This window comes from Lithobates pipiens, unplaced genomic scaffold, assembly GCF_037356315.1.
Source record: "Lithobates pipiens isolate NorthernLeopardFrog02 unplaced genomic scaffold, aLitPip1_a1.2 Scaffold_16, whole genome shotgun sequence".
Classification (NCBI taxonomy): Eukaryota; Metazoa; Chordata; class Amphibia; order Anura; family Ranidae; genus Lithobates; species Lithobates pipiens.
Genome location: NW_027507748.1, coordinates 420,460,026 through 420,486,579, shown reverse-complemented (window position 1 = coordinate 420,486,579; position 26,554 = coordinate 420,460,026). Strand labels below are relative to the sequence as shown.

Here is a 26,554-nt window from a genome sequence, read left to right as displayed (position 1 = left end):
GCTTAAAAAAAAAAGTCCATTCACACAGGAGCAACTTTGGATCTGACTTGAAGTCGTCCCAAGTTGCCTCAAGTCGAGCAACATGATAAAATCAATGTATGTGAATGAGAGCCGTCTTAATGTACACTACTGAAGTCACTCCGACTTCAGAAAAGGTTCCTGTACTACTTCAATACGACTTCTAGGCAACTTGTACCCATATTGATTTCAATAGAAGTTGCCTCCATGTCTGATCCCCTGTCTTAACTGAAGCAACTTTCCAGGAAGTAAAAACTGTTTTCTAGGCAAACCCCTCCCTCCCACAGAGCTGATTATGTGATTGGCCACTGGTAACATCCCCTGTCCTGGAAGCAACTTCAAGTTGCCTTGTAAGTTGCCTCAAGTCATGCTGCCATTCATACTCAAGTCGTGTCCAAGTTGCCTCCCAAAGTCTCACTGGAAGTCGTGTTGCCCGTGTGAATGGACTCTTAGGAATAAAGAACGCTTGTGATTATTTATAAAAATAATACAGATCTATAAATGTTATAAAATGTATAATGCAAGATGCCCAATAAAGGACAAAAAATAAAAATAAAAGGATACCTGCAAAAAAAAAAAAAAAAAAATCTTATTGAATGGTATCCTGCTTCACTGCACCTCCCCAAAATACTAGCATGCCATCTGGGAGTTACTCAGGGAGTGCTGGGCCGCTCACTACATTGAAATGGAGGATGCTGTGTGGTCTGACTGCCTGCTTCCAAGCAATTATTGATACTCTGCAGCCCTGCCACCAGCTTCCTAGCAACCAATAAAGCAGGATCCAGGTAAGACCATCCCTGCTCAGAGGGGATGGAACAGGAGAACTGACACACCCATAACCACTTGCATACCTAAATAACACAGCTGAAAATCAACTGGTGACTTAGGCCAGGCCTTACACAGTGCAAATTTCTTTCCTGCAACCACAGGCTGCAGGAAAGTAATTGGCATAACTTCCCATCAACACAGACAGTGATGACATGGGAAACCCTCCTGCCGAGCCACTGACTGCTCCCAGCAGGGGGGCGGGGGCAGCCATCCCCACCGGGTGAAGACACAATTATGGCTAGTGGCTATAGCAGCTGCTAATGATAATTGCAAGAGAAATCTGCAGACTGGTTGTACCCAAATTGATCGATTGATCAACTTGGTACATTCAGCCTACCCATTAATGGTGAAAATCTTGTCCGATTCCCGCTGAACCGTCTCAGGCTTTGAACCATGTATGGTCGACCTTAGAGAAGCACTCTCAAAGCTAATTAAATATTTTTCCCCTTGTTAGGTGGTCCAAAAGCAGTGGGGGAGGAGGGGTGCATTGTCGACAGTCATGCAGAAAGTGCTACATGCACTTCGTCTCCCAGGGAGAAAGAACAACAAGTGAGATGATTTGTGAGATGACTTCTTTTTAAGCCAGCTTTGGGCATTCATTTTTTCCCCCAAAAAAGTTCCCCAAACTGTTGAAAAAAAAAAAAAAAGAATGCAGCTCTGGCTACAATACTTACCTCCGTTGCTGCATTCCTAAAAGTAGTTTCTGTACTACTTTTGGCAACTTCAGGGTGCAATTTCAATAGACTTCTGTGCAGAAACCCACACAGATGTCTCTGAAATCACCCCCAAAGACTGACATGTGGGAATGAAATTGTGCGAGTTTAGTTTAATTCCCACTGTCAGTGTGAACCCAGGCTCAAACTCATGTTAAATAGTAGTCAGTACAAACCTGCTATCATTTAAAGTGCCTCTGATTAACCCCAAGTTCTAGTAGGTCTTTCCTGGCATTTTCTTAGTCGCATCCTACAGCAAAAGCCATGGTTCGCAGAGAGCTTCCAAAGCATCAGAGTGATCTCATTGTTAAAATTTATCAGTCGGAAGAATGGGTACAAAAAAAATTCCAAGGCATTAGAAATGCCATGGAACACAGTGAAGACAGTCATCAAGTAGAGAAAATATGCCACAACAGTGACATTACCAAGAACTGGATGTTCCTCCAAAATTGATGCAAAGACTAGAAGAAAACTTGTCAGGGAGGCTGCCAAGAGGCCTACAGCAACATTAATGGAGCTGCAGGAATATCTGGCAAGTACTGGCTGTGTGGTACATGTGACAATAATAGCCCGTATTCTTCATATGTCTGGGCTATGGGGTAGAGCGGCAAGACTGAAGACTTTTCTTACCAAGAAAAACATCCAAGTTCGGCTAAATTTTACAAAAACTCATCTGAAGTCTCCTAAAAGCACGTGGGAAAATGTGTTCTGGTCTAATGAAACCAAATTTTTACTTTTTGGCCTTAATTCCAATTATTTGGTGCAACAACAACACTCCACATCACCAAAAGAGCACCATACCAACAGCGAAGCATGGTGGTGGCATCATCATGCTTTGGGGGTGTTTTTCTTTAGTTGGAATAGGGGCCTTAGTCAAGGTAGAGAGAATTATTAACAGTTCCAAAGTTCCAAACAGTTCCAGTCAATATTGGCACCAAACCTTCAGTTCTGGCTTCTGCTATAAAGCTAAAACATGAAGACCTTCAATTTTCAGCATGAAAACCCAAAGCATACATCCAAATCAACAAAGGAATGTCTTCACCAGAAGAAGATTCAAGTTTTGAAGCCCAGGTCTGAATACAATTGAAAATGTGTGGGGTGGTATGAAGAGGGCTGTGCACAGGAGATGCCCTAGCAATCTGACAGATTTGGAATGTTTTTGCAAAGAAGAGTGGGCAAATATTGTCAAGTCAAGTCATGCCCAAAAAGACCGAGTGCTGCAATAAAATCAAAAGGTGCTTCAACAAAGTATTCGTTTATAGGCGAGCACACTTATGCAACCATATTTTCATTTTTTTTTCTCCCTTCACCTAAAAGATTTGTTTGTTGTTCAAATGAGTTGTACAGTTTATAGGTCACATTAAAAAGGTAGAAAGACCTGAAATGGTTTAATCTTTGTCTCATTTTTTGACATCACAGAAACCTGACATTTTAACCACTTAAGGAGCGCCTCACGCAGATGTACGTCGGCAGAATGGCATGGCTGGGCACATGCACGTACCTGTACGTTGCTCTTTAAGTGCCCAGCCGTTGGTTGGGACCAGCGGACCCGATCGCCGCTGGTGTCCCACGATCGGTTCACAGAGCTGAAGAACGAGGAGAGGTCTGTGTAAAAAAACCTCTCCCCACACTTCCTACTGTGGCTGTCACCAGTCGTCTGTTCCCTGATATAGGGAAAGACGATCAGTGATGTCACATGCCAGGCCACGCCCCCTTCAATAAAAAAAGAAAAACACACACACACACACACACACACACACACACACACACACGTCATACATAACCCCTCCTCACCCCCTAGTGGTTAACTCCTTCACTGCCAGTGACATTTACACAGGAATCAGTGCATTTAAATACCACTGATTGTGGTATAAATGACAATAGTCCCAAAAATGTGTCAAAAATGTTCGATGTGTCCACCATAATTGTCTCAGTCACAATAAAAAAAAAAAAAAAAAAAAAAAAAAAAAAAATCGCTGATCGCCATTACTAATAAAAAAAAAAAAAAAAAAAGTAATAAAAATGCTATAAAACTATCCCCTATTTTGTAAATGCTATAAATTTTGCGCAAACCAATCAATCGCCAATTTAGATTTTTTTTTACCAAAAATATGTACAAGAATAAGTATCGGCCTAAACTGAGGAAAAAAATTTTTTTATATATATTTTTGGGGGATATTATAGCAAAAAGTAAATAACATTGCATTTTTCTCAAAATTGTCGCTCTATTTTTGTTTATAGCGCAAAAAATAAAAACTGCAGAGTTGATCAAATACCACCAAAAGAAAGATCTATTTGTGAAAAAAAAAAAAAAAAATAAGAAGAAGGATGCCGATTTTGTTTGGGAGCCACGTCGCACGACCGCGCAGTTGTCAGTTAAAGCAACACAGTGCCGAATCGCAAAAAGGGACTTGGTCCTTTGGCTGCAAATTGGTCTGGGGCTTAAGCGGTTAACAGGGATGTGTAGACTTTTTATATCCACTGTACATGATGGCTCCTGAACTGGGTGCTTTAATTCATCTTATGGTCAACCATTTTATTTAGTATACAGGCTTCAAACAGGTCTTCATGCTTGTGCCTTCTTGGCCTATAATGTGTTTATTTTGGTTTGTTCATCCAATCAAATATTTCTGCATGGATAGTCAATGCCCCAGTGAGTTTTATTGTGACAGGATTATCCCATGTGATTGACAGACAGGAAACAAGAAGATTAGATAGTGGGGCCAAAAGAAAAAAACACCACAACAGTGGCATCAAGTCACATATGCGCCTCTCAAACATATTTCTAGGCAAATCTAAAAAAATAAATAAAAATAAAACAAACACACACAATGCCACACAAACCTTTTAGTGCTCATTCACTGCAGACCAAACATTGGTCAAAGGATCAGACCATAACAAAACAAAATCTATACTAATGCCCCGTACACACGTAAGACAGATCGTTCACATTTTGTTGTATACAACTAAGATCGAATACAACAGTGCAAAATGTGTGTAAGATTTTTGTCGTACGATTCTGGAAAAAAAATCTTCAGTCGCGCGTAGCTACATATTTTAAATGATGTCAAATACGTGTGACATGTGTGTCCTTCTGGTTTATTTTCGTGTTTCCGATCATGTTTGGTGTTTGTCGAATGACTTATCGGACGCATACTGTACTGGCTACACGACTGTCATACGATGGGCTGTCATCCAACCAAAGTTTTCCTGTTTGTCCCTGCGGATTTGGTTGGACGGACTGCTGTCGAAAGCTGCGTACTAACAATCAGATTATCGAATGATCTGTCCGAAAGCGACTTTTGTGGTCCGATAATTGGAACGTGTGTATGGGGCATAAGTCTGGATTGGAGACCGAGAGCTTGTAAGGCTGGCCATACATTATAATATCTTCTTGTACAATTTACTTTAGATTTACCAAACCAATGTAATGAGGTCATAAGTAAACACTTTCAGTTCGTATGCAATCAGGCAAGCCTTGCGCTAAATAGTGGAAGGTAAATCTAAAGCAAATTGAATAAGAAGAGATTGTATAATATATGACCAGCTTTAACCACAAGTGCTGCAATCTTCAACACAGCCAAAATGCAAAGCCATAGGAAAACAAGCTCGCTCAGCTAAGCCAGTTCACACCAATGTACTGCATTGGCGTCTGCTGTCAAAAAAATAAAAAATAAATATGGTATATTTAATTTTTAGCAGCTTACAAGGGGAGCTTTGACCAACATTCATTGCAAATTTTCAGCAATCAAGGCAAAAAAATAAAAAAGACACGTATGTGAACATAGAGCACAATCTGGTGTAAAAACACTAATGGCAAGTCAAGTGTCCATTAGAATATTCTTCCATGACAATTACCACTTGTATGGTCACTTGGGAAAAAAAATAAAAAATCCCCAAACAAAGGGTGTTATGCAGTTCTTTGGCTGCCACTTCTCACACAGCAATAAATGTGACACTTGTCATCTTGATGCCACTTTATTACAAGCACCAATTCGCCTTTGAGGTACTCATAAACATTAGATGATCTGCCATCAATACCACATAAATCAGATGGTTCTACAATCTGGATGTCAATGGGTTGTAAAACAAACATGACATGTATTCAGGGCGAGGTTAACAAGATCAGCTGAGTTAGAATTACATGGACAACCCAAGCTTACACCCATTTCCACTTCAGTGCTGATCTATAAGTTTCAACTAAACATAACTGAACTCCTTAAAAAGGAAAGTCATTGATTCACTAAAGTGTCACCTTACCATCAGTGAAGGGATTAAAGAGAAATTGTCACACAAAGCTCAACAGCCAGATCACGCAGTGGGTGGTGGCAGGTATATCCCACCAGAGCACATCATGGGGTAGACAGCATGAGCCCACATAGTTGGCAGATTGATGCATTTGCCTAATCCCATATTAAAGCCAAAATGTCAGTGTAATGGTACCAATGATGTGTGCAAAATGAAGAGTTGCTGTTCAGACATAGAACTTTTTTTTCAAAGAGCCAGTAACTTTTATAGGATTTCCTCCAATGAACTGTAGCAGAATGTGCCACTCGCCAAAGTATCCTTTTTCTGGAGAGCAGCAATGACTAAATGGCTACCATACCATCTGTTACCCAAACAACTATCAGATTTTGCATGTTACAAACACAAAAAGCCCATGTAGCATCTGCTGCATGTAAAGCAGATGCACATTACTGTTAAATCCCACAGGGGGAAAAAAAAAATGAGTTCCAGATCAAACAGGGTTAAGATGCCCATCTCCTAACACATGACTGTCACACATCCTCAATCAGAACAGGATCCTTTATTTCCTGGTAGCGTTTTCAGCTAATAAGTGTACTCTGCCCACTGTTCTTTATATACTCCAGTGAGAGTGGATATTATACAGTCAATCAATCCTAATAAATTGAAGGTAAGCCTGATGCGATATTGAATGTGATCTGAACCATAAGCGAATTTTGACCAGTAAGAGATCACATTTCATAAGGCGTCCCTATCTGCTGTGGCATTCGGAATACATTGCTGTATCAGATAGAAAACAATTCACTAAGTACCTACTCAGACAAGTTCCGATAGTCCCCTTTAAATCACATAAGGTCTTATTAAAAGCTTCCATTATGAATCTTGGATCAATTTTTATAGTTTAAACCCAATGTAAACTCCTCTGTATATCATCATTCTACTGATCGCTTATTTAACTTTCATCAATGGGTCATATTCTTGAATGCCCACGATCCTCAGATACATTTATTCTCTAGGTGTATATAAATTAACTAAACAGGAAGCAAAATGATCTGCTTACCAAAACGAATAGATACATTTTATAAGTTACAGAAAAGCATTATGACTTTTTTTTTTTTTAAATAGGTATTAATGATGCTTACAGCACATGAACAGATGTAAGCCCAATCTGACGAAATGGCGTAGTTTAATAGGAATCAGAGAGGAAACATGGCCCCGAGTTGCTAAGAAACCACTTTCCCCATTTAAAAGGGCTACTACTTGCATGTATGCTTCAACAACCTGAGAATTAATGGCAACTGCTCTCGCAAAATCCCTGGGGGCCAACACAAGACCCCAATTTATGGATAAAGGGGACAAAAGCCTCAGACTAACTAGACAGGGATTCTACTGACTGATCTGGGTTTACTTGTTTGTAAACAAGTAGATCATCAATATCCAAAGTTGGGGGGAAAAAAAAGGGGGGGGGGGCGCACACACACAAACACAATAAATAAAAATAAAAACAATGACCACTAAATGAAATAAAAAAATAAAATAAAAATAGAATGGTAATTGATTATCCAAGCTGGGTCTTTAGCACTGGAGAGTGACCGATCCATGCTCTTATAAATAAAACAAATATGTTAAGCAATCTGCAATCACACAATCCACATTATTTGCTAAGCTTTATGGAAGAAAAAGGATGAAGAAAGGAGGCACAGACAGAGGATGAGGTAAAAGAGTGAGGCTGCCAGGGGAAGAGCCTCACACAACAACAACTCTATGGGTACCTTTTCTCTCCTGGCTTTGTTCTGTTGCTTCCTCTGCTGCAGTTTCCATGGCTGGCTTCATCCCATGCACCAAAAATGCCTGTTTAATTCAGCCCTCCAACAAACACTTTCCTGTCTTACTTAGCTGTAGATTTGCTCCTCTGTCTCCTATTTACAGCAGCAGTGATTGAGTGCCTCTGTTTTGCACTCTACTAGATTACAGCCCTTTTCCAAGATGCAGACTTGTCAGCTCCAATTCCGCTCTGCCTCCTGGTCCTCCAAGATTTCTGCCAGAAAACAAGTCATACGTCATGCAGGATCCCTTGCTAGAAAATGGCCATTCGGAGCTTGGTTGTACTCAGGACTTGCTGAGGAGCTGAATCCAGTAAGAGGGAGAAATCTGCAAACACACTCCCCCCCCCCTTTTTGTTTCTCATGCTCAACCCCTCCTATTCCCTCCAAAGCCTCCCTCATAAAATGCTAATCGCTCTTCATAATTTAAGGATGCACATGTGACACCACCACAGGGATGTTTGGGAAGCAGAAGAGTTCCCGTGTCACATGGCATTCAGAAGTGGGGCCCTTCTATGGTATTATTTGCCTTTCTGAGAAAGGTCTACTGCATTATCACACAGGCTTTTCCCCAAGGAACCATTTTCTCACTTTGCCATGTGATTGATGCCATATGCATTATACATTGTACACACTATGGCTTTGTGCTAGCTTAAAGGCAGCGCTGACCACTGAAAACCATGGGAACTGTTAGCTTGTAGAACTTTAGGGATAACATGGCACAGACCTCCATCTATGACACAAGAAAGGAGATAAAACTAAATAGTGAAATTGTGAAAGGTTAAAGGCTGGAACCAGCTGGAGAAGAAGTTACAATCCAGCTGGAGATTTGTATGCTTTGTAAACTTCCTGTGCTTTTTAGGATCATCTTTATGGCTAAATACATTATATATATTTGATGGAAATACATGTCAATTTTGTAGTCGACCTGGTAAATATTTGTCTTAGCCTTTCCATTCCCTAAGCATTAAAACATAGCAGTACTATGTGTGCTACATCACTGGTTTTAGAACGGGATCTCCAAACCTTTCAGTATGAGGGCCACATAGCATACTTTACAAATTCATTTTATGAATGACTCAAATTTAAATGAATGTGTTTTATTTTAATTTTTTTTGTTTGTAAATCGGTCTGATATCATTTACTGAGAAAAATTCTAAAAGCTCAAGTCCAAATTACATGGGAGTCCCCCATCCCAACCCTCTTATACCAAAAGTCCCCATCAAAGCCCCCCTTACATTGAAGTGCCACCTAACCTTAGGGTTCTCATCAGAAACCCCCCTTCATCAGCATCCCCATCTGAGACACACCCCCCCCTTCATCAAGGTCCCCAGAGTCCATTTTCATCAGAGATCCCCCCTTTCATCGGGGTCACCATCAGAGCGACCGATAATTAGTGGACCATATTTGGGAGGTGGGCTGTAGTCTGGAGAACTTTTTTTAGAGCTTGTTCACACCAGATGCGTTGGGACTATGCTGGCAGCCATTTCCAGTGCAGAGCCAACACAGAGACAAGGCAAAATACATTGGGGTTTATGGGATTTACTAAAACTGGAGAGTGCAAAATCGAATGCAACTGTGCATGGTAGACAATCAGTTTCTAAATACAGCTTGTTCAATTAGGCTAAGACAAAAAACCTGGAAGCTAATTGGTTTCAATGCAGAGCTGTACCAGGATTTCGCACTCTCCAGATTTAGTAAACCAATCCTGCTGTTTCCAACAGTTCTCACCACAGCTTTGCTTTTGGGTGTTTATAATTTTTTTTTTTTTTTTATAATATATATATATATATATATATATATATATATATATATATATATATATATATATATATATATATATATATATATATATATATATATATATATATATATATATATATATACACATATACACACACACATACATATACATACATACATACATACATACACACACACACACACACTTTTTTTTTTTTTTTTTTTAAACACAGCGGGCTCCAAAGCAAACCATCGTATCCTGACATTTCAATAAAGTTTAATGAAAAATAAAGTAAACCGTGCAATGCACAGAAATTGGCACCATCTTGCAGCGCACCCTTGCAACCCTACATCTAGAGCACTTTATTCTAAATGAGCCCTTTAACAGATGACCTCCATTTATAGCAAAAAACAAAAAAAAACAATGAATGTAGTTGTGCAAAAAAAAAATTGCATGAGTATTTTATATCTGCAATGACACCATGCTTTTATTGTGACTTGTACAATAGTTCACTTACAAAGGCAAGGGCAGCACTAGGTAGGAGCCAATCAGGTTCTGCTGCATGCACATGTGCTGAGAGGGAACAGGAAGAGAAAACTAAGAGGAGAAGATGACTTATCTGTATGTTATCTGTATGATGACTTATCTGTATGTTGCTGCTCCTTGATTGCCAAATCAGAAGGCTTGGTGTAAGGCGATTACATCACTGCATTTGTGAATTCCAACAGAAAGAGTGGCATCAACCTCCTGGCTGTGCTGTCTGGCAGAGGTCTACTAACCGCACAACTGACTGGACACAATTGCAAATCCTTTGGTAGATAACTCAGGTGACATGAGGAGAATTCCAAATGTATTTTTAGCTGCTGCCTGAAGGTCCGATTTAAGGCTGGCCATAATGGGATAAAAATGTCCGATTTCTGTTGAATCAGCCAAAATTTTGCTCAAACGTTGGCCCTACAAACAACCACCAGCTTGATAATTTACATATGAAGTGGAAAATAGTATTCTTTGGTAGCACCACAGATTAAAGCGAAAAAGTAGTGGAGGGCCCTGCATTCCTACTGTCATTATAGATGGGGGAAATTGATTTCAGTAGTTTATTTAAACCCAAAAACAAAAAATTTAACATCACAGCCCAATAGTGCTTAGATGTGGTGGTTGCATCGGTTTGCTTTTTTGCCTATATTTTTCCGATGATCCTGCCAGTAACACTTCATGTCCTGGAATAACACCACTCATTAGTTGCACTGCATCTTTGGAGGAGCAGCGTTGTTACCATAGGCTACTCTTCTGATTTGGAGTACAAAAAACCCATTCTGTAGCCTGGACATGGAGGGAAGTTCTTTTGACTTTCACATAAGACAGCTGGGAAGGCTAAAAACAGTTTGATATTTCAGCTCCGTACACAGGAATTTACAAGGACATTTCTTCCAGGATCAAAAAGGTATATTTCTGTAATTGCAAAAAACATACTTCGCATGAAAAAAGAAAACCAATACAGCCATTACACCCAAGGACTGGTAAGCTGCAATATAGTACATTATTCAGAAAATATGAATGGTTTACTACATGGTTTTAGCAAGAAAAACTGCTAGCTGCACAAGATAAAGTAGTTGAAATGAAAAAGGATCTTTGAAAGCAGATGTTTCAGCGGCGAGGCGCAAAAGGGGGACATGTTGAGTCTGAATAAGTTGTTTGTCACCACTCCAGAGTTCATGCCCTGATCTTCACGCTGACCATGACCAATATCAAAAACCCCAGAGTTGCGCTGCTTAATGAACCCATTGCTGAAGTCCCCAGATCTACTCAGACTTTAATATATTTTATGTTCCTGGCAGCTAAAAATCCAACTGCCTGTAAAAGTCCAGTATTAAAACCCCTTATGGTGCATTTTAGGATGTACCACCCTTTGTCCTCCTTACTTTTCATTTTATCTCTATCCTAATCCCGTGTTTTTTTTTTTTTTTTCACCACCCCTCTCTCTAGCCATCTTTCTTATTCTCTCTCCCTTTTTCATTGTTACTCCCCCTCTTCCTCTACCTTCCATGTATACGCTACACCTTGAGGGGTTGGGGGAATGGGATGTGTGGCAGTGCTGGCGGGGAGGTGCATTTGATTAAGGTCATCTGCTGATCTGAAAACTGTAGTGGGGCCTTTTAATGGCAACTCTAATCACAGGTAGTGTTACTCACTGTGTCTCCAGCTCTGTAGCGTCTCGCAGCAGTGACACCTATGCCGAAATCAGGAGATGGGAGGGGCTGGAGGAGACCCTCCCACTTGACATTCCTCACCAGTCAGCTGACCTCTGGTCTCTGCCCCCCACCCATGCTGTGAACTGAATGAGCAGCTGGGAAGAGGCTGAGTGGGCGGCTACGGGCTCCAGGGACAGCCCTGCTGGGCAGCTGCAAAAAGGCTGGAAGAGTGGTGTGGGCTTCAGGTACAGCCCAGGATTTGGTGACCCCTGGCAAATCATCATTTGACTGCCAGGTTGAGAACCACTGTTTTAAAGCCTGGACACTTCCACCATTGCCTCAGTTGTTACTGATACCTCTAGCCATGCTGCAATAATATAAATAGAACATAGCAACACCACATTAATATTTATAAACAAGGGAGGGTCATCGGCGCTGTCCTGAAAGAAAGACTCGTAGAAATACTGTTACCGGTAAGTCTAAGGTTTTCTCATCTCATTTTTCAGGACAGAACCTGGATATGATAAACAACTTCTTCTTAGGGTGGGATCACCCCCTGCAGGACCTACATGCCAAATGATTGCTCTGCTGATGAGAGCAGGTCCATCCTATAAACTATGAGTAAACGTGGAATAACTCCATGTGGTCACCTTGCAGATTCGTTCTGGCGAAGCCCAAGCATGTTCCGCCCAGTCCGTTGCTACAGCCCAAGTTGGAATGGGACACTAACCCTGCAGGGGGTTCCATTTCCGCAGCTGTATAAGCTTCAAGGATAGCCATCCGAAGCCACCTACAAATCATGCTTTTAGAAGCTCTGTAACCCTTACAAGATCCAGAAAATAAAACAAATAAAGAATTGTACTTTCTATACACTCTTTTTACCTCCAGATGACGTAAAGAGATGCGTTTTACGCTCAGACTATGAAAATCTCTTTAGGGCATGTTAGAAAAGGACAGAACATCAGTAGAATCATCTCTTGAGATCTGTGAAAAAACTGAAGCAACCTTTGGCAAAAACCCCGGGTCTGTCCTCAGTACTACATGATCTGGGAAAACTGTAAAAAGTAAAGGCTCAATGATAGTGCGTGAAGTTCACGACCCATCTAGGTGAGGTGACTGCTATTGGAAGGGTTTCGTTTTAAAGACCAAAGTTGAATTGTGGCTTCTGGTGGTTCAAAAGGTCTTCTAATCAGACCCTGCAAAACAACTTCTAAATCCCATTTGGGGAAAAAATAATTAAATGGAACTGGCCTAGCCCTAGCTAGTGCCTTGAAAAACATGATGATCCAAGGTACTAGAGATAACCTCCTCTCTAGAAAAACTGACACTGCAGCTACCTGAACTTTTAAAGGACTGGCTGCCAAACCCTTCTCCATTCCATCATGGAGAACTTCCAGAATGGAAAGGTCCTCCTGTGGAGAGTCATTTTTAGAAAACACACCAGGAACTGAAGCTTTCCAAGTTTTAAAATGGCCCTTGTGACCTTCTGCTATTCAGCAGGGTGCAAATTAAACTTTCGGACAAACCCTTATTCCTCAGGATATGCTCCTCAGTAACCAAGCTGCCAGTTTTAGATGACCTACGTCGGGATGCAGAAGGGGACCCAGTCAGCAAGTCCCCTCAGACCAGAAGCAACCAATGTGACTTTACCGCTAACTTTAGTAGGACTGAAAAACAAGGCCTCTTGGGCCAATATGGGGCTAATAGAATTAGGGTCGTCTTTTCTCCCTGTAGCTTCTTGTGCACTAAAGGGAACATTTGCACAGGGGGAAAAGCGCAACAAGCAGGTCCAGTGCAGAGCCAGTGCGTCTAGACCCACCGCTTGGTTTTGCCTGTTCAGAGAAAAGTAAACCAGTACTTTTGTATTTGTTTGTAATACAAAAAAGGTCTACCTAGGGAGCTCCCCCCCCCCCCCCCAATCTGTCTACTATCCTCTGAAAAACCTCCGGACTTAGGCTCCATCTTTTGCTTAAGAAGTCTGCTATCCAATTTAGGTTGCCCTTCAGATGCACTGCTGTTAAGGATGCCAAGTTGTCCTCTGCCCAAGTCAGAGTCCGTAGGGTCAAGTTTAGAAGACACCTGCTTCTTGTGCCCCCATCTTGAGATGTAGACCACTGCTGTGGCATTGTCCAGCACCTGGATGCGTTGGCCCCTGATCATCTGTCTGAAAGCACACAGCCCCAGGGAAATTGCATTTCGTTCCCTCCAGTTGGAGGACCTCCTGGATTCCTCTACTGACCAGGACCCTTGGGCCATCTGGCTTTCGAGAAGCGCACCCCACCCCCAGGAGCTTGCATCTGTTAAGATTTTTGCTACGGGAAAGGTCCAGAACAAACCCTTACTCAAATTTGTTTGCCTCCTCCTTGTCTGTACTTTCTTTACTGTGGGTCTTTTCCTCTGGAAATGGAGGCAGAGGGCAGGCTGGAGCAAGAAATAATTAAAAAGGCTTTAAAAGATTGCGGTTCACTTCCTTGGACTGGTTCCTTTGTGTAATATGAGTGCTCAGAACCAAGCCAGAGAATGGTTAAAAAGTCATTCCTATTTAGCCCCAACTACTCCTAAAACTGTCCCTTCCCCACTCCCAACACCTATGCTGACTAACCTGTACATACTTCCCTATTTGCTGCTCCGGTCTGTGAAAAACAATGGAGAGGAGGGATCACCGACAATGAATGGGCTACTAAAGCCCATTGGTGACATCACTGCCCCAGGCTTTGCTATCTGCTGTTGGCGAGCCCTCTCCTCTCCCCTGCAGCCGCCACTGGTTGACACAGTGGATATCATGTGACCTACCAGAGCAGATTGAAAATAGGTAATTTCTTACACCGGTTAAGAAGCATAGGTGTTAGGAAGGAGAAGAGACAGTTTTAAGAGTAGTTAAGGCTAAGCTGGAATTCCACTTTTTATATACGTTGCCCTGGACCGTATTCACACTAGCCTTGGAAAAGGCAGTCTGGGGCACGATTCACTTGCGGTCCAGGCACAAGTCACTTGTGGTCCAGTACGGGTTGCTTCAGTTTGAGCACAAACCATCCCTGAGTAAATAACTATCACTGAACACCGAAGCAGAGATCCCTGTGGCCTGCATAATGCAAGCATGCCCAGGAACATTATTTTAAAAGCACAGGGTGAGCGCAGAACAGCAGGGGAGGAAGGGGGGCAATCCCATTCAGGCTAGTGTGTTTATACTCAGTCCTTTCTCAGTTTTAATTAACATGAATGCAAAGAATGTGATCAGACCCAAAGTCCGAAATGACGAATATTTGGTTAGTGCACATCTGCCCTAAGACACTAAATAAGTCTAACATTTATTTATTTTAATCAACTGTTTTCACGGATTTCCACAATTCAGTTCATATATTTTTTAAAGTAAATCATGGAAAAAAAATTAAACATTTCCATGTACGCTCACTGAAATGCTCTCAATTTTGAATGAAATCACACAGTTCAGATTATTTGAACTTACTTAGAAAAAAAAAAAAAAAACCCTCTAACATTAGGATGGCACAATAATAGCAACTACACAAAGAATCATTATGTACAATACATAGAGAAGTGTTATTCACCTATTGGTTTTGTGAACTATATAAAAAGATACATTTGAACTGTATTGTGCACATATGGCAACTGCGATTAAGCAGCTTGCAGTGAAGACTACAGTGCAGTAACCCGACAACAGCGCAGCCCATGTGGCATCAGGTCTGCCATCTTTCAAAAGACAATGGTCACATTAAAACCATGCCCAAGCTTCAGTCACAAGATGATGAAACACCTTTATATTAGATAGGTAACAAGGGCAGAACAATTATGTTTCATAATGAAATGCTTCCATTCTGTTAAGTAAAGAGCCTATTAAAAACCCTCGAGCAATCAAACAGATGGCACACAGAGCCACAGAGCTTCTGTGGGTGTTGAGTAGAAAGCTTGAAAAAGATCCGAGGTTTGCAAGGAAAACTGAGCCAATTATTAAGGGGATGAGATACAAAAATCTATAGAACACAGCAAATGTGCTGTATAATATTCACAGGACTATTCTAAATGTAATAACAGCAATATCAAATATGTTGGGACAGATTTATTTCAGCTGGAGGTAAGGAAGCAAAGGGGCAGTCAGAGCAAAACCAGATTTTCATATTAATAAGACAATGTCAAGATCTAATGTGTTGCTTTGGCTAACATTCCACTTTCCCCTTCCTCCATCGTTTTCACCATAGCCTTTGCACACTGGCTTATGTGGACTCTATGGGGTGAAATGGGATGTATAAGGTTTTTGCATTTATTTTTAACCCTCGTAAGCTGTCCTATCACCCAACACACACATCCAAAATAATTTTTTATATGTAGTCTATGAAAGGCAATTCATGTCTAGCAAACTGCCCTTACGGTTGGTGTCAGATAAGCGGTCTGCCACTAGCAAAAAAAAAAGGCTAGCTTCAGAATGGCCGAGATGGATTACTTGACGCCAGAGATCCTCTGTCAATTTGTCCCAATACCCAGTGTAAGGGTGACTACAAGATGGCTCTTTTGTCCCTATGAAAACGCATTGAGGCAGTGATTTGTTGCTCCTATCATTAGCAATCAAGAGTCAACAGCTTTTGGGCCAGTGAAGGAGCAACAAATTGCTGCCTCAAAGCAATTTTGTAGGGACAAATATGCCTCTTAATGACCCCAGCGCAGTACTTTAGCCATCATCAGAATTACTGCATGTCATCAGTCTAAGTGTCTGCCTGTCTTTCCCCATGGAATTGCTCATTCACCAGATGAGCTGTTCCACAGACTCTTGACTGCTAGCAATGGCAGTCACATCTTGCTGCCTCAGGTCTGAGGAGGCAATTCCATAGGGACAGACAGGCAAGCCTCTTCCTGATCCTGCCACTGGAGATTGCAACCAATTACCAGAAACACTAGTGGCAGAGTCACCCATCTGGTTTCAGCCTTTTAGTAATTCACACAGGTGCATGAACCAGATTATTCAGTGGTCTTGTTGTGTAGGCAATGTTCAGTCAGCACTAGTCTGTTCCGCAAAGAAAGGAACATTGAATCAATGGGACAGTGCAATATTAGTGTGTGTATAAACCTCCCCTGCTTCCTTTTTAAAACAATAAAAATCAATGGTAGCCATTCCCAAATGAAGTCACATGATTTGTGACGCAAGGAGGAGTTTGGGTTACATATACAAAACTGGAAGTGATGTCAACAGCCAATCTTCCAGTAGTGCAATCCTATGTTGTGACATGAGGCATTTTTGTTATTGTGCAAGTGCATGGTTTTATTTTTTTAAATAAAAGTGGCAACTCATACGTCACTATGGTAGTTCTCTTTGCCATTTGAAGGTGAAACAGTACTGGGCACCCAATCATCCAGCAAGGTGAGAGCACAGATATGGAGCATGTGAGCAACTAATAGTGGTGTTACAGCATTGGAGTTTTGGGCACATATTTGTCTATGAAGCAATCTGAAAGCATCACAACTTAAGAACTTTCCTTGCTTATATTGTGTTGCGCATATTTAATATTTTAACACAATCTTTATATTCTATTGTATGAGCACAGTCACTCAAGAATTCATATGGGCAAATAAATTATTCACGTAAATATATGGGTTGTATGAATGAATATTTATTTTTGGTTAATAACATACTACAGGCATTAAAATATAGGCAAGAAAAAATACATTGCACCTTAAATTCATTAATTTAAAATACTTTTTACTACATTTTGGCATTACTCTAAGATCTTGTGCCATTACAACATAAACTTGAATTTTAAGCTGCATTCCATATGGAGGGAAAAAAAAAAGTGCCAAATAGAACACTCCCCATTAAGCCTCAGTAATCTATATACTGTATGCTATGCACACTGACAGCTGGCAGTAAGATCTTCTTGTATTTTGCTAAAGAAAAGGATGGAGATATCTGCATTACATGCTCCTTAAAGAGCATGGGGCATAGATCACTATGTATCCGTGACCTACTAATTCTGTTGGGCATAATTTCAGAAATCTTTGGTCTGTTCACAGGTGGTTTCCCATCAGGATTTCCCCAAAAACCATAAGCGCCTTTTTTAAGTCCATAGGAATTCACATTCTTCTTGTCAGGGTAAAGAAGCCATCCATTATGTAAAGAGTGAGCTTTTTAGGCCCCTTGTAACCCATCCCTAGTATATGAATCATATAACCAACATACAGAAAGGCCAAGATTTGTGTTTTGGAAATATTTGACCTTTTACAGGCATTTAATAGATTTTTGTATCAACCCCATGCAATCTAAAGCAAACAGGATGTGTGAATCCAAGCAGACCATTGGCGTTTCCAGGAAAATATACAGTTGTGTGAGAACATAGCAGTCACTCGTAACTAGCTAAAATATTGTGTGCTAAATAATGAAATCCACATAGCCAGCATTTGTAATGCTGACAGCAGTAACATAAAATGTTATCTGTCCCACAGTAATAGGCAATCCGTTTACACAAATCACTGCGTGACAGTCCGCACTTGAAATAATTAAGGGCTGTAATATATGGCCTAAAATATAAAAAAAAAAAAAGACAGCCATTCAAGCATTGGTTGTAAGGATGAGCTCAGGAGTGTTTGCATGCTCCACATGCAGAGCCCGCCAGGAAGTCTGCGCAGCGCCAATCACAGGCAGTGAGACATTGCCCGATCTCTGCGCGACTCCCTGGAGCGCTCTGCACGTGGAGCATGCGAACACACCTGAGCGCATCCTTAATTGGTTGTTATAATCAGGCTGCGTAGGTGTTAAATTCTGAGCAAGCTTTTATTACTGCGCAACATTTCTAGTGTTCATATTGTGTGTGCCATGGCAGGCCCCGGCACAGAGGCAATTCTGTCAAACAAGTGCAGATCTCACACCACCTGTTATTCCCAGTGAAAGATAAGCCAGTGTGTGATCAAAACATGATTATTTTGTTAACTTTTATATGAAGTTGATAGAAAATTTTTTTTTTTTGTTTTTTTTCCTTCAAATAAACTAAAACTAATGTTCAGATTCCTCCATCCACAAATACAAGGTGAATGGAAGAATGGGGGTCTTCTTACAGCAGGACAGACTACATTGCCCAGCAGCTGCTGATCAGCAAAGGTTTTCCAGCTTGTCCTTTCAACAGAAGTCAATCTAGCGACCAATTTCTGCTGAATGGGGACGGCCATACACGGACCGAAATTCAGCCAGTGCCTGCTGAACCAGCTGAAATTTCAATCTGACTATGGCCTGCTTTATGAGATCAGTTTACATTGAATTTGTTTTAAATTTAACCAGGTTTTAAAAATCATGTGTGTATCTTGACAAAAAGCACGATATGATCAAAACGGTTGCTGTTACTTTGTATCGCTATATGAAAGAAAAAATGAACAAAATGAATAAAAGTATGCTACCACACACACACACACACACACACACACACACACACACAGATATAACTAGATGTGCTGCAGAACTATTATTGTTGACCATTAGATATACAGTATAATAGAGGTACTGCAAAACTACTATCATGGACTTTTTCATACACACACTACTGTGCAAAAGTTTTAGCCAGGTGCCTAAAAACGTAAAAAGTGGATGTAAATCCTCACATATACCAGTGAAGTGAACAGCCTTCCATGATACACAGATTAAACAAATCACCCCACATAAAAAAACATATATACACACACACACACACACATATATATATATATATATATATACACATATACATACACACATACATACATACATATATATTATATCTGCTGTCTTCATCTTTATATACTGTTTAGAAAGTGCACATTGTGTTAGGAGAATTTCTCTTCCTGGTTAACACTGCAGTGAAGCCTGGGCATACAGCCAAGACAGCTTATTGGAGGAAAGGCACACACCCCCTTCTCTCCATAGGTAGAGACTTTCAGCTCTTGAAACCTTCAGCTCAGTGCTAATCAACTTATAGCATCCTCCCCAACACAAATTTCAGGCTGCTTTTATCATATGGAGAACTTGTCTGAAGTTATCAGGCTGATAACAGAAGAACGGAGCAGGAGACTGCTATGGGACTTAGTGCTTATAGAGAGATAACAAAACACTGCAGATATACAGTATCTCACATTTTTGTAAATATATTATATATTTTCATGTGACAACACTGAAGAAATTACACTTTGCTACAATGTAAAGTAGTGAGTGTACAGCTTGTACAACAGTGTAAATTTGCTGTCCCCTCAAAAGAACACAACACAGCCATTAAGGTCTAAACCGCTGGCAACAAAAGTGAGTGTCCGAATGGGCCCAAAGTGTCAATATTTTGTGTGGCCACTATTATTTTCCAGCACTGCCTTAACCCTCTTGGGCATGGAGTTCACCAGAGCTTCACAGGTTGCCACTGGAGTCCTTTTCCACTCCTCTATGACGATGTCAAGGAGTTGGTAGACGTTAGAGAGCTTGCGCTCCTCCACTTTCCATTTGAAGACGCCCCATAGATGCTCAATAGGGTTTAGGTCTGGAAACATGCTTGGCCAGTCCATCACCTTTACCCTCACCTTGTTTAGCAAGGCAGTGTTCGTCTTGGAGGTGTTCGGGGTTGTTATATGTTAGAATACTGCCCTGCAGCCAAGTCTCCAAAGGAGGGTGATCATGCTCTGCTTCAGTATGTCACAGTACATGTTGGCATTCATGGTTCCCTCAATGAACTGTAGCTCCCCAGTGCCAGCAGCACTCATGCAGCCCCAGACCATGACACTCCCACCACCATGATTGACTGTAGGCAAGACATACCTGTCTTTGTACTACTCGCCTGGTTGCCACCATACAAGCTGAACCAAATACGTTTATCTTGGTCTCATCAGACCACAGGACATGGTTCCAGTAATCCATGTCCTGTGGTCTGCTAGTCTACAGCAACTCTTGTGCATTATCTTCAGAAGAGGCTTCCTTCTTTCTGAGAGGAACGCCATACAGACCAATTTGATGCAGCGTGTGGCATATGGTCTTAGCACTGTCAATCTGCCCCCCCCCCCCCCACCCCTTCAACCACTGCAGCAATGCTGGCAGCACGTATAAGTCTATTCCCCAAAGATAAACCTTGATACAGCGCTGAGCGCGTACACTCAAGCTCTTTGGTCGACCATGGCCATGGCTGTTCCGAGTGGAACCTGTCCAGTTAAACCGCTGTATGGTCTTGGCCACAATTATGCGTCTTCTTATAGCCTAGGCCATCTTTATATAAAGCAACAATTCTTTTTTTCAGATCCTTTGCCATGAGGTGCCATGTTGAACTTCCAGTGACCAGTATGGGAGAGCGAGAGCGATAAAACCAAAATGAACACCCCTGCTCTCCATTCACACCCAAGACCTTGTAAAACTAACTAGTCACATGACACCAGGGAGGGGAAATGGCTAATTGGGCCAAATTTGGACATTTTACTTAGGGGTGTACTCACTTTTGTTGCCAGCGATTTAGACATTAATGGCTGTGTGTTGAGTTATTTTGAGGGGACAGCAAATTTACACTGTTATACAAGCTGTACACTCACTACTTTACATTGTAGCAAAGTGTCATTTCTTCAGTGTTGTCACATGAAAAGATAGAATAAAATATTTACAAAAATGTGAGGGGTGTATTCACTTTTTTGAGATACTGTATGCGTCCAGCTCAAATTTCATGAATCTGGTTTATATCCACTTTAAGAATGGTTTTAGAAATAGAAGTGTTAATGATAGAAAACAAAATGAACAGAAGAGAAAGCCAAATCAAATCAATATTTGGTGTGGCCACCCTTTGCCTTCAAAACAGCATAATTGTTTCTAGATATACTTGCACACAGTTTTTGAACAAACTCGACAGGTAGGTTGTTGCAAACATCTTGGAGGACTGACCACAGATCTTTTGTGGATGTAGGCTGCCTTAAATCATTCTATTTCTTCATGTGATCCAAGATCGACTAGATGTTGAGATCAGGGCTCTGTGGGGGCCAAACTATCACTTCCAGGACTCTTTTCTTTGCGCTCAAGATGGTTCTTAATGAGATTGGCTGCATGCTTGGGGTTATCCTGCTGCAGAATGAATTTGGGGCCAATCATTTTTTGCCCTTTAGCACCTATAAAACATCTCAGTGTGAAAGGAGTCTTAATGCATTAAGATAAAAAGCCTTCTGTGTGGAGCAGCCCTCCTCGACCCCCCTAATACTTACCAGAGCCCCATCTCTGTCCACGAGCATCTGGGCTGTCCAGGACTCTCCCTCCTGATTAGCGGAAACAGCAGCAGCACCATTGGCTCCTGCCAAAGTCAGCCAATCATGGGCGGGGCTGAACCACAGCTCTGTGTCTGAATGGACACACACACAGAGCTGCAGCTGGGCTTGGGTGCCCCCCATAGCAAGCTGCTTGCTGTGGGGGCACTCAACAGGAGGAAGGGGCCAGGAGCACAGAAGAAGAGGCACTAGAGAAGAGGAGGATCCAGGCTGCTCTGTGCAAATCCATATAACATAATTTATTTTTTTCTTTAAAAACAAAGTAGGACTTTACAATCACTTTAAGCAGAAAGTCCTTTTTGGGAGAAAAAAAAAAAAAAAAACGCACAACATACTTCTAAAAACACACAGCTAAATGAAACGGAAAACAATTTGTTCTCATCCTTCCGCTAGTGTGATATGAGCCTAGTTAGATAAAAAAAAAAAAAATTGTATTGAGGCTTTTTAGACTTACTCTGAAGCCAAGCACACATGTCCTGTTCCCTTAAGCCATTGGTCTTCAAACTATGGCCCTCCAGTTGTTCAGGAACTACAATTCCCATCATGCCTAGTCATGTCTGTGAATGTCAGAGTTTTACAATGCCTCATGGGATGTGTAGTTTTGCAACAGCTGGAGGGCCGTAGTTTGAGGATCCCTGCCTTAAGCAGTCAGTCTGTCCATCCTTGTCCCAACCCCAATCATCCAATCCTTTGCATCAGACACACACACACACACAAAAGCTGTGTAATACAATACCTGACCTATTGGGGGGGGGGGGGGGGGCCTGCAAACAGCTAGATGGCTCGGGCCCCTCAAGCAGCCAATTCCCAACACTGTTATGTGGAGGACCATACCCAACCATGCATAGGCTTTTCAAGGTACTGGTAGGGTAAGAGCAGACACCTTACAGTGCCGTTAGTAACTTAATTAAAATAAATCAGAAGATTTAAACTCCAGCTTTGCATAGAACAGGCATGAATTCTCCAGCACACTTTTACTGCTGTGTGTGTGTGTGTGTGTCTCCTTATTTCCCATCCTGGAAGAGGGGACTCTTCCCAGACAGACACAGAAACAGCAATAAAAACAGAAGATTCTGACATTTTCAGCACTTTAATGGTCATTTGTGTCCCCATTAAAAAAAAGTTTTGGCTGGACCCTTCAAGTTTATATGCAGGTATATATATTACATCAATTACAGTAACATTCTTCAAAAATAATATTCATTGCTTTACTCCCCCTGAACCTTTTTCCTTTTGACACCAGACTGCATACACCAACGCTGCCAAAGTATCATTGGGAAAACTGAAAACTAGCATACTATGAATGCATAGGCCATGCCAGCTATAATGTTCCTTGCTAAAGCAAGATTACATGTTCCTTTTCTATATAAAGAACATGGAACCAGCAATGGCTACTAGGCCTATGAATGCAGAGGGACCAAACAATTACTTGTCTAAATGCTCCACAAATTCTCTACCAAAATTTTTCTCTCCCTTCTATTATGTGCTGTTTGAGCCTCTAGCGGAGTTATTAAGCTAGAAACTACACCGCATTAATTATTACTGAAAATCTGCAGCCTGATGGCTGAATAGGCTTTTGTATGAGTGTGGGGACCCCATGGCTTTTTGTTACACCTCTGCTCTGCCAGCGCACATGTAGCTAGTGGGCCATAATCCAGTGTATTACTTTTCTTAGTTTCCCAGACCGCTAGCTATAAAGAATGAAGTTTTTTTTTTCTTTTTTTTTCTATTGCCTACAAAGTGTGAAAGGATAACCTTGACAATCAGATACAGGGCATCTTTGTGCTAAACAATAGAAGCTTGCTGAGACCTTGAAAATTTGCGTGTTTAGTGAAGTTCTGCAACTACTGCAGTTTGAAATGTTCTGAACATCCAAAGCCATTTCTTCTGATATAATGTTGCCAGGAAAAGACAACATAAATGGACATGATATAAAAACAGATTTATTGCACAACACTTTACTGTAAAATTACCGTTAGCAGTTATTACTATACCAACACTATGGCGGTGGCAAGTTGTATTGTACATATTCATACAATGCAGCCTGTTATATTTAACACAGTACTGTAGTGGGAAATTTTATACACGGTGACAAGTTATTACTATTTAGATACTGTTAGACCCCTTTCACACTGGGGCAGTTCTCAAGCGCTTTAGCACTTGAAATAGCCTTTGCTAATCGCCTGAAAACCGCCTCTCATTCATTCCAGAGTGGCTTTTCACACTGGGGCGGTGTGCTGGTGGGATGTAAAAAAAAAAAAAGAAGAAGTCCTGCAAGCAGCATCTTTGCGGCGGGTTGGGAGTGCTGTATACAGCGATCTCAAAACACCCCTGCCTACTGGAATGAATGGGCAACGATTTCAAAAGCGCCTTAAAAGTGCTGCAAGAAACGGGAGCTTTTAAACCCTTTTTTGGGGTTAAAAGTGCCCTGCTAGCAGCTGAAAAGCACAGCTTAAAACGCTGCTTTAGTGTAACGCAGCCACAGCCTTTCACCGTGTGAAAGGGTTCTTATGGTAAAAGGTTATACATTTTCAGCTCTGAAGTTTATTTACATTTTATTAAGGTGGATTTAGTTATCTGTTTAATTTTTTTTTTTTTTTTTATTAAAACACAAAAAAATGTTTTTCTGCTATACGAGTCCTTTGGTGAGATTTCCCTTCACTTCCTGTCCAATAGTCAAAACAGGGAGAGGAAATCCCTGCAAATGAAAGTATCCTCATTGAAAAATGTTCCCTCTATTTCTATTCTGGGGACAAGCCCAAAACAGGACAAATAGAGAGGGTGAAGGTAGCAATAAAGACCTGACAGGTATCTGAATTTCTCTCTGTTCAAAACTAAAGAAAACTTTTTGCCTTTAGTTATACTTTATCATTTTCCAATAGCTATGTCCAGCAGCATAGCAAGTCTCACTATGCAAAACAAGACCCAATAGCTTTAATGACATGGCTAAAAGACATAACTGTCAGTCAGCACTTAAATATGCCTGCTCACTGACCAGTTTACTAAATTCCTTTGGGATTCAATAAACAAATCAAAGACATTATTAAGTCCTTAGCCTCATAAATCTGTCTACTTACTGGTCTTTAAGATTGTACTGCTAAAAAGGTACTATAGAATCTATAAATTATTTTTAATCGTAAAATTCAAGAAATGGTGAGCGACCTTCAAGAAAATACAATGTGCAAATATGAAAATGAATTGTTTCATATTATAAAAATAAATAAAAACACACAGGCATCTGTTCCTCTGGAGATACCAAGAAACAACTACAGGCTAAGGTCACCCCTTACAGTGGGATTGTCCTTCTCTGCTTATTTGAAAAGATATGTTGCACCAAAGTCAAAGAAAACTAGGCCCAAAGTGAGGAAAAGCCTCAATTACTTACTGGTGGGCAGTGGAACATGACCAGAGACCATATGATCTACACGATGCTTCGAAAGCAGGAGTAGTGGTAAGATGGGGCTTCCTCTAGGCTGAATTGGCTGATGATGTAGGGGCTGAGGTCGCTCAGCCTTATCCCTTCCTAAGGCTTGAGCCCTTACACTATCTGGTGCGAGCGTACACGGCCTTCTTTCTTTAGCGCATTTGACAGACTATTTGCCTTTTACATCAGACAAAAGCTGGATGTGCAGGCTATAAAAATTTTGGCGGATGTGAACTCAACATCTGATTTTCAGATGGTCAGTCAGTACAGAAATCCGTCACACAAAAGTTGAAAGTACAAAGACGCATGCTTGGAATCAAGGAATGACTGGGATGAGTTTGGTCTTGTTAATTCTAGATTTCAAACAGTAATTTACATTTGTGACGCGGCAATTGATGAAATGTCAAAATTCTCATCTTTAATGGGATAATAATGAAGCTGCTTTGCTCGTGATACGGATGTAGTTAAGCCAAACATATTTTGAAAGGCATTTGTTTTGTACAATCTAAATTTTTGTAAGTCAGAATAAAACAAAGTGACATAACATGTTGAATAGTTTTGTATGTGTGCTTTCATTTCTGAGCATGCGTAGTCTTGCTCTTACAATTTTTTTCGTACAAAAACTCTACTGAAACCAAAAATCAGACGTTTATTTCACATCAGACAAAAATTTTATAGTCTACACATCCAGCTTGTCTGATGAAAAAGAGAAATCGTCCATCGAAAGCACAATACTAAACGATCCAAAAATCGTCAGCTTGTCGTACAAACTTTTCAATCAGATTTTCATATTGTGTGTACAGGCCTTCAAGGTTTGACCTCATATTATATAGTTTTGGTAAATCTGAAGACAAAATCTGCAGAAAATCTAATATTGTGTATGGGGCTTTAGGATTTACCTCTCCTTAAGGTGCCCTTTCTGACCAAAAATGTAGAGCACATATGTCAAACACAAGGCCTGGGGGCCGAATCCAGCCCACAAGGCCCTTTCATGTGGCCCCATCACCTCCCCAGCAGCTACTGCTTACCCCCCGCCCCCCATCTCCACAAGTGGAGAAAGAGGACCGACAGAGCTCCTACAGATCTTGCACCTCTCCTCTGTGCCTCCCTTGGTCTCAGCATGCAATAGACTCTGGGCAGCTGACTCCAGCCCTCCTCTGGTCCTCCTACAGACCCTGCGCTGCTTCCCAGCTCAGCCCCCAGCTTCTTTCTAGAGCAAGGGGGTGCACTGTGATAAAAAGGGAGGGTGGGGGGACTCTTGACTTCTGATGGTGGGGTGCTCTGGACATCTAGTCTTACAGATACAACTGGCCCCTTGAGGGCAA

At 41.2% G+C, this 26,554-nt stretch overlaps 1 protein-coding gene across 6 annotated transcripts in view; it reads right to left on the bottom strand.

Moving 5' to 3' along the window:
• GPM6B (glycoprotein M6B) overlaps positions 1–26,554 on the bottom strand; it is a 153,275-nt gene that overhangs the window by 50,139 nt on the left and 76,582 nt on the right. Inside the window, exon 1 of one of the 6 annotated variants that reach the window (XM_077482521.1) lies at positions 7,577–7,956. The exons of 2 other annotated variants lie outside the window; for them this stretch is intronic. In XM_077482521.1, coding sequence (XP_077338647.1) covers positions 7,577–7,637 — 61 coding nt within the window. In that variant the 5' untranslated portion in view covers positions 7,638–7,956. Of the gene's footprint in view, positions 1–7,576; positions 7,957–26,554 lie in introns of those variants that run through there. 3 more of the 6 variants (XM_077482523.1, XM_077482524.1, XM_077482526.1) reach the window with 3 other exon arrangements.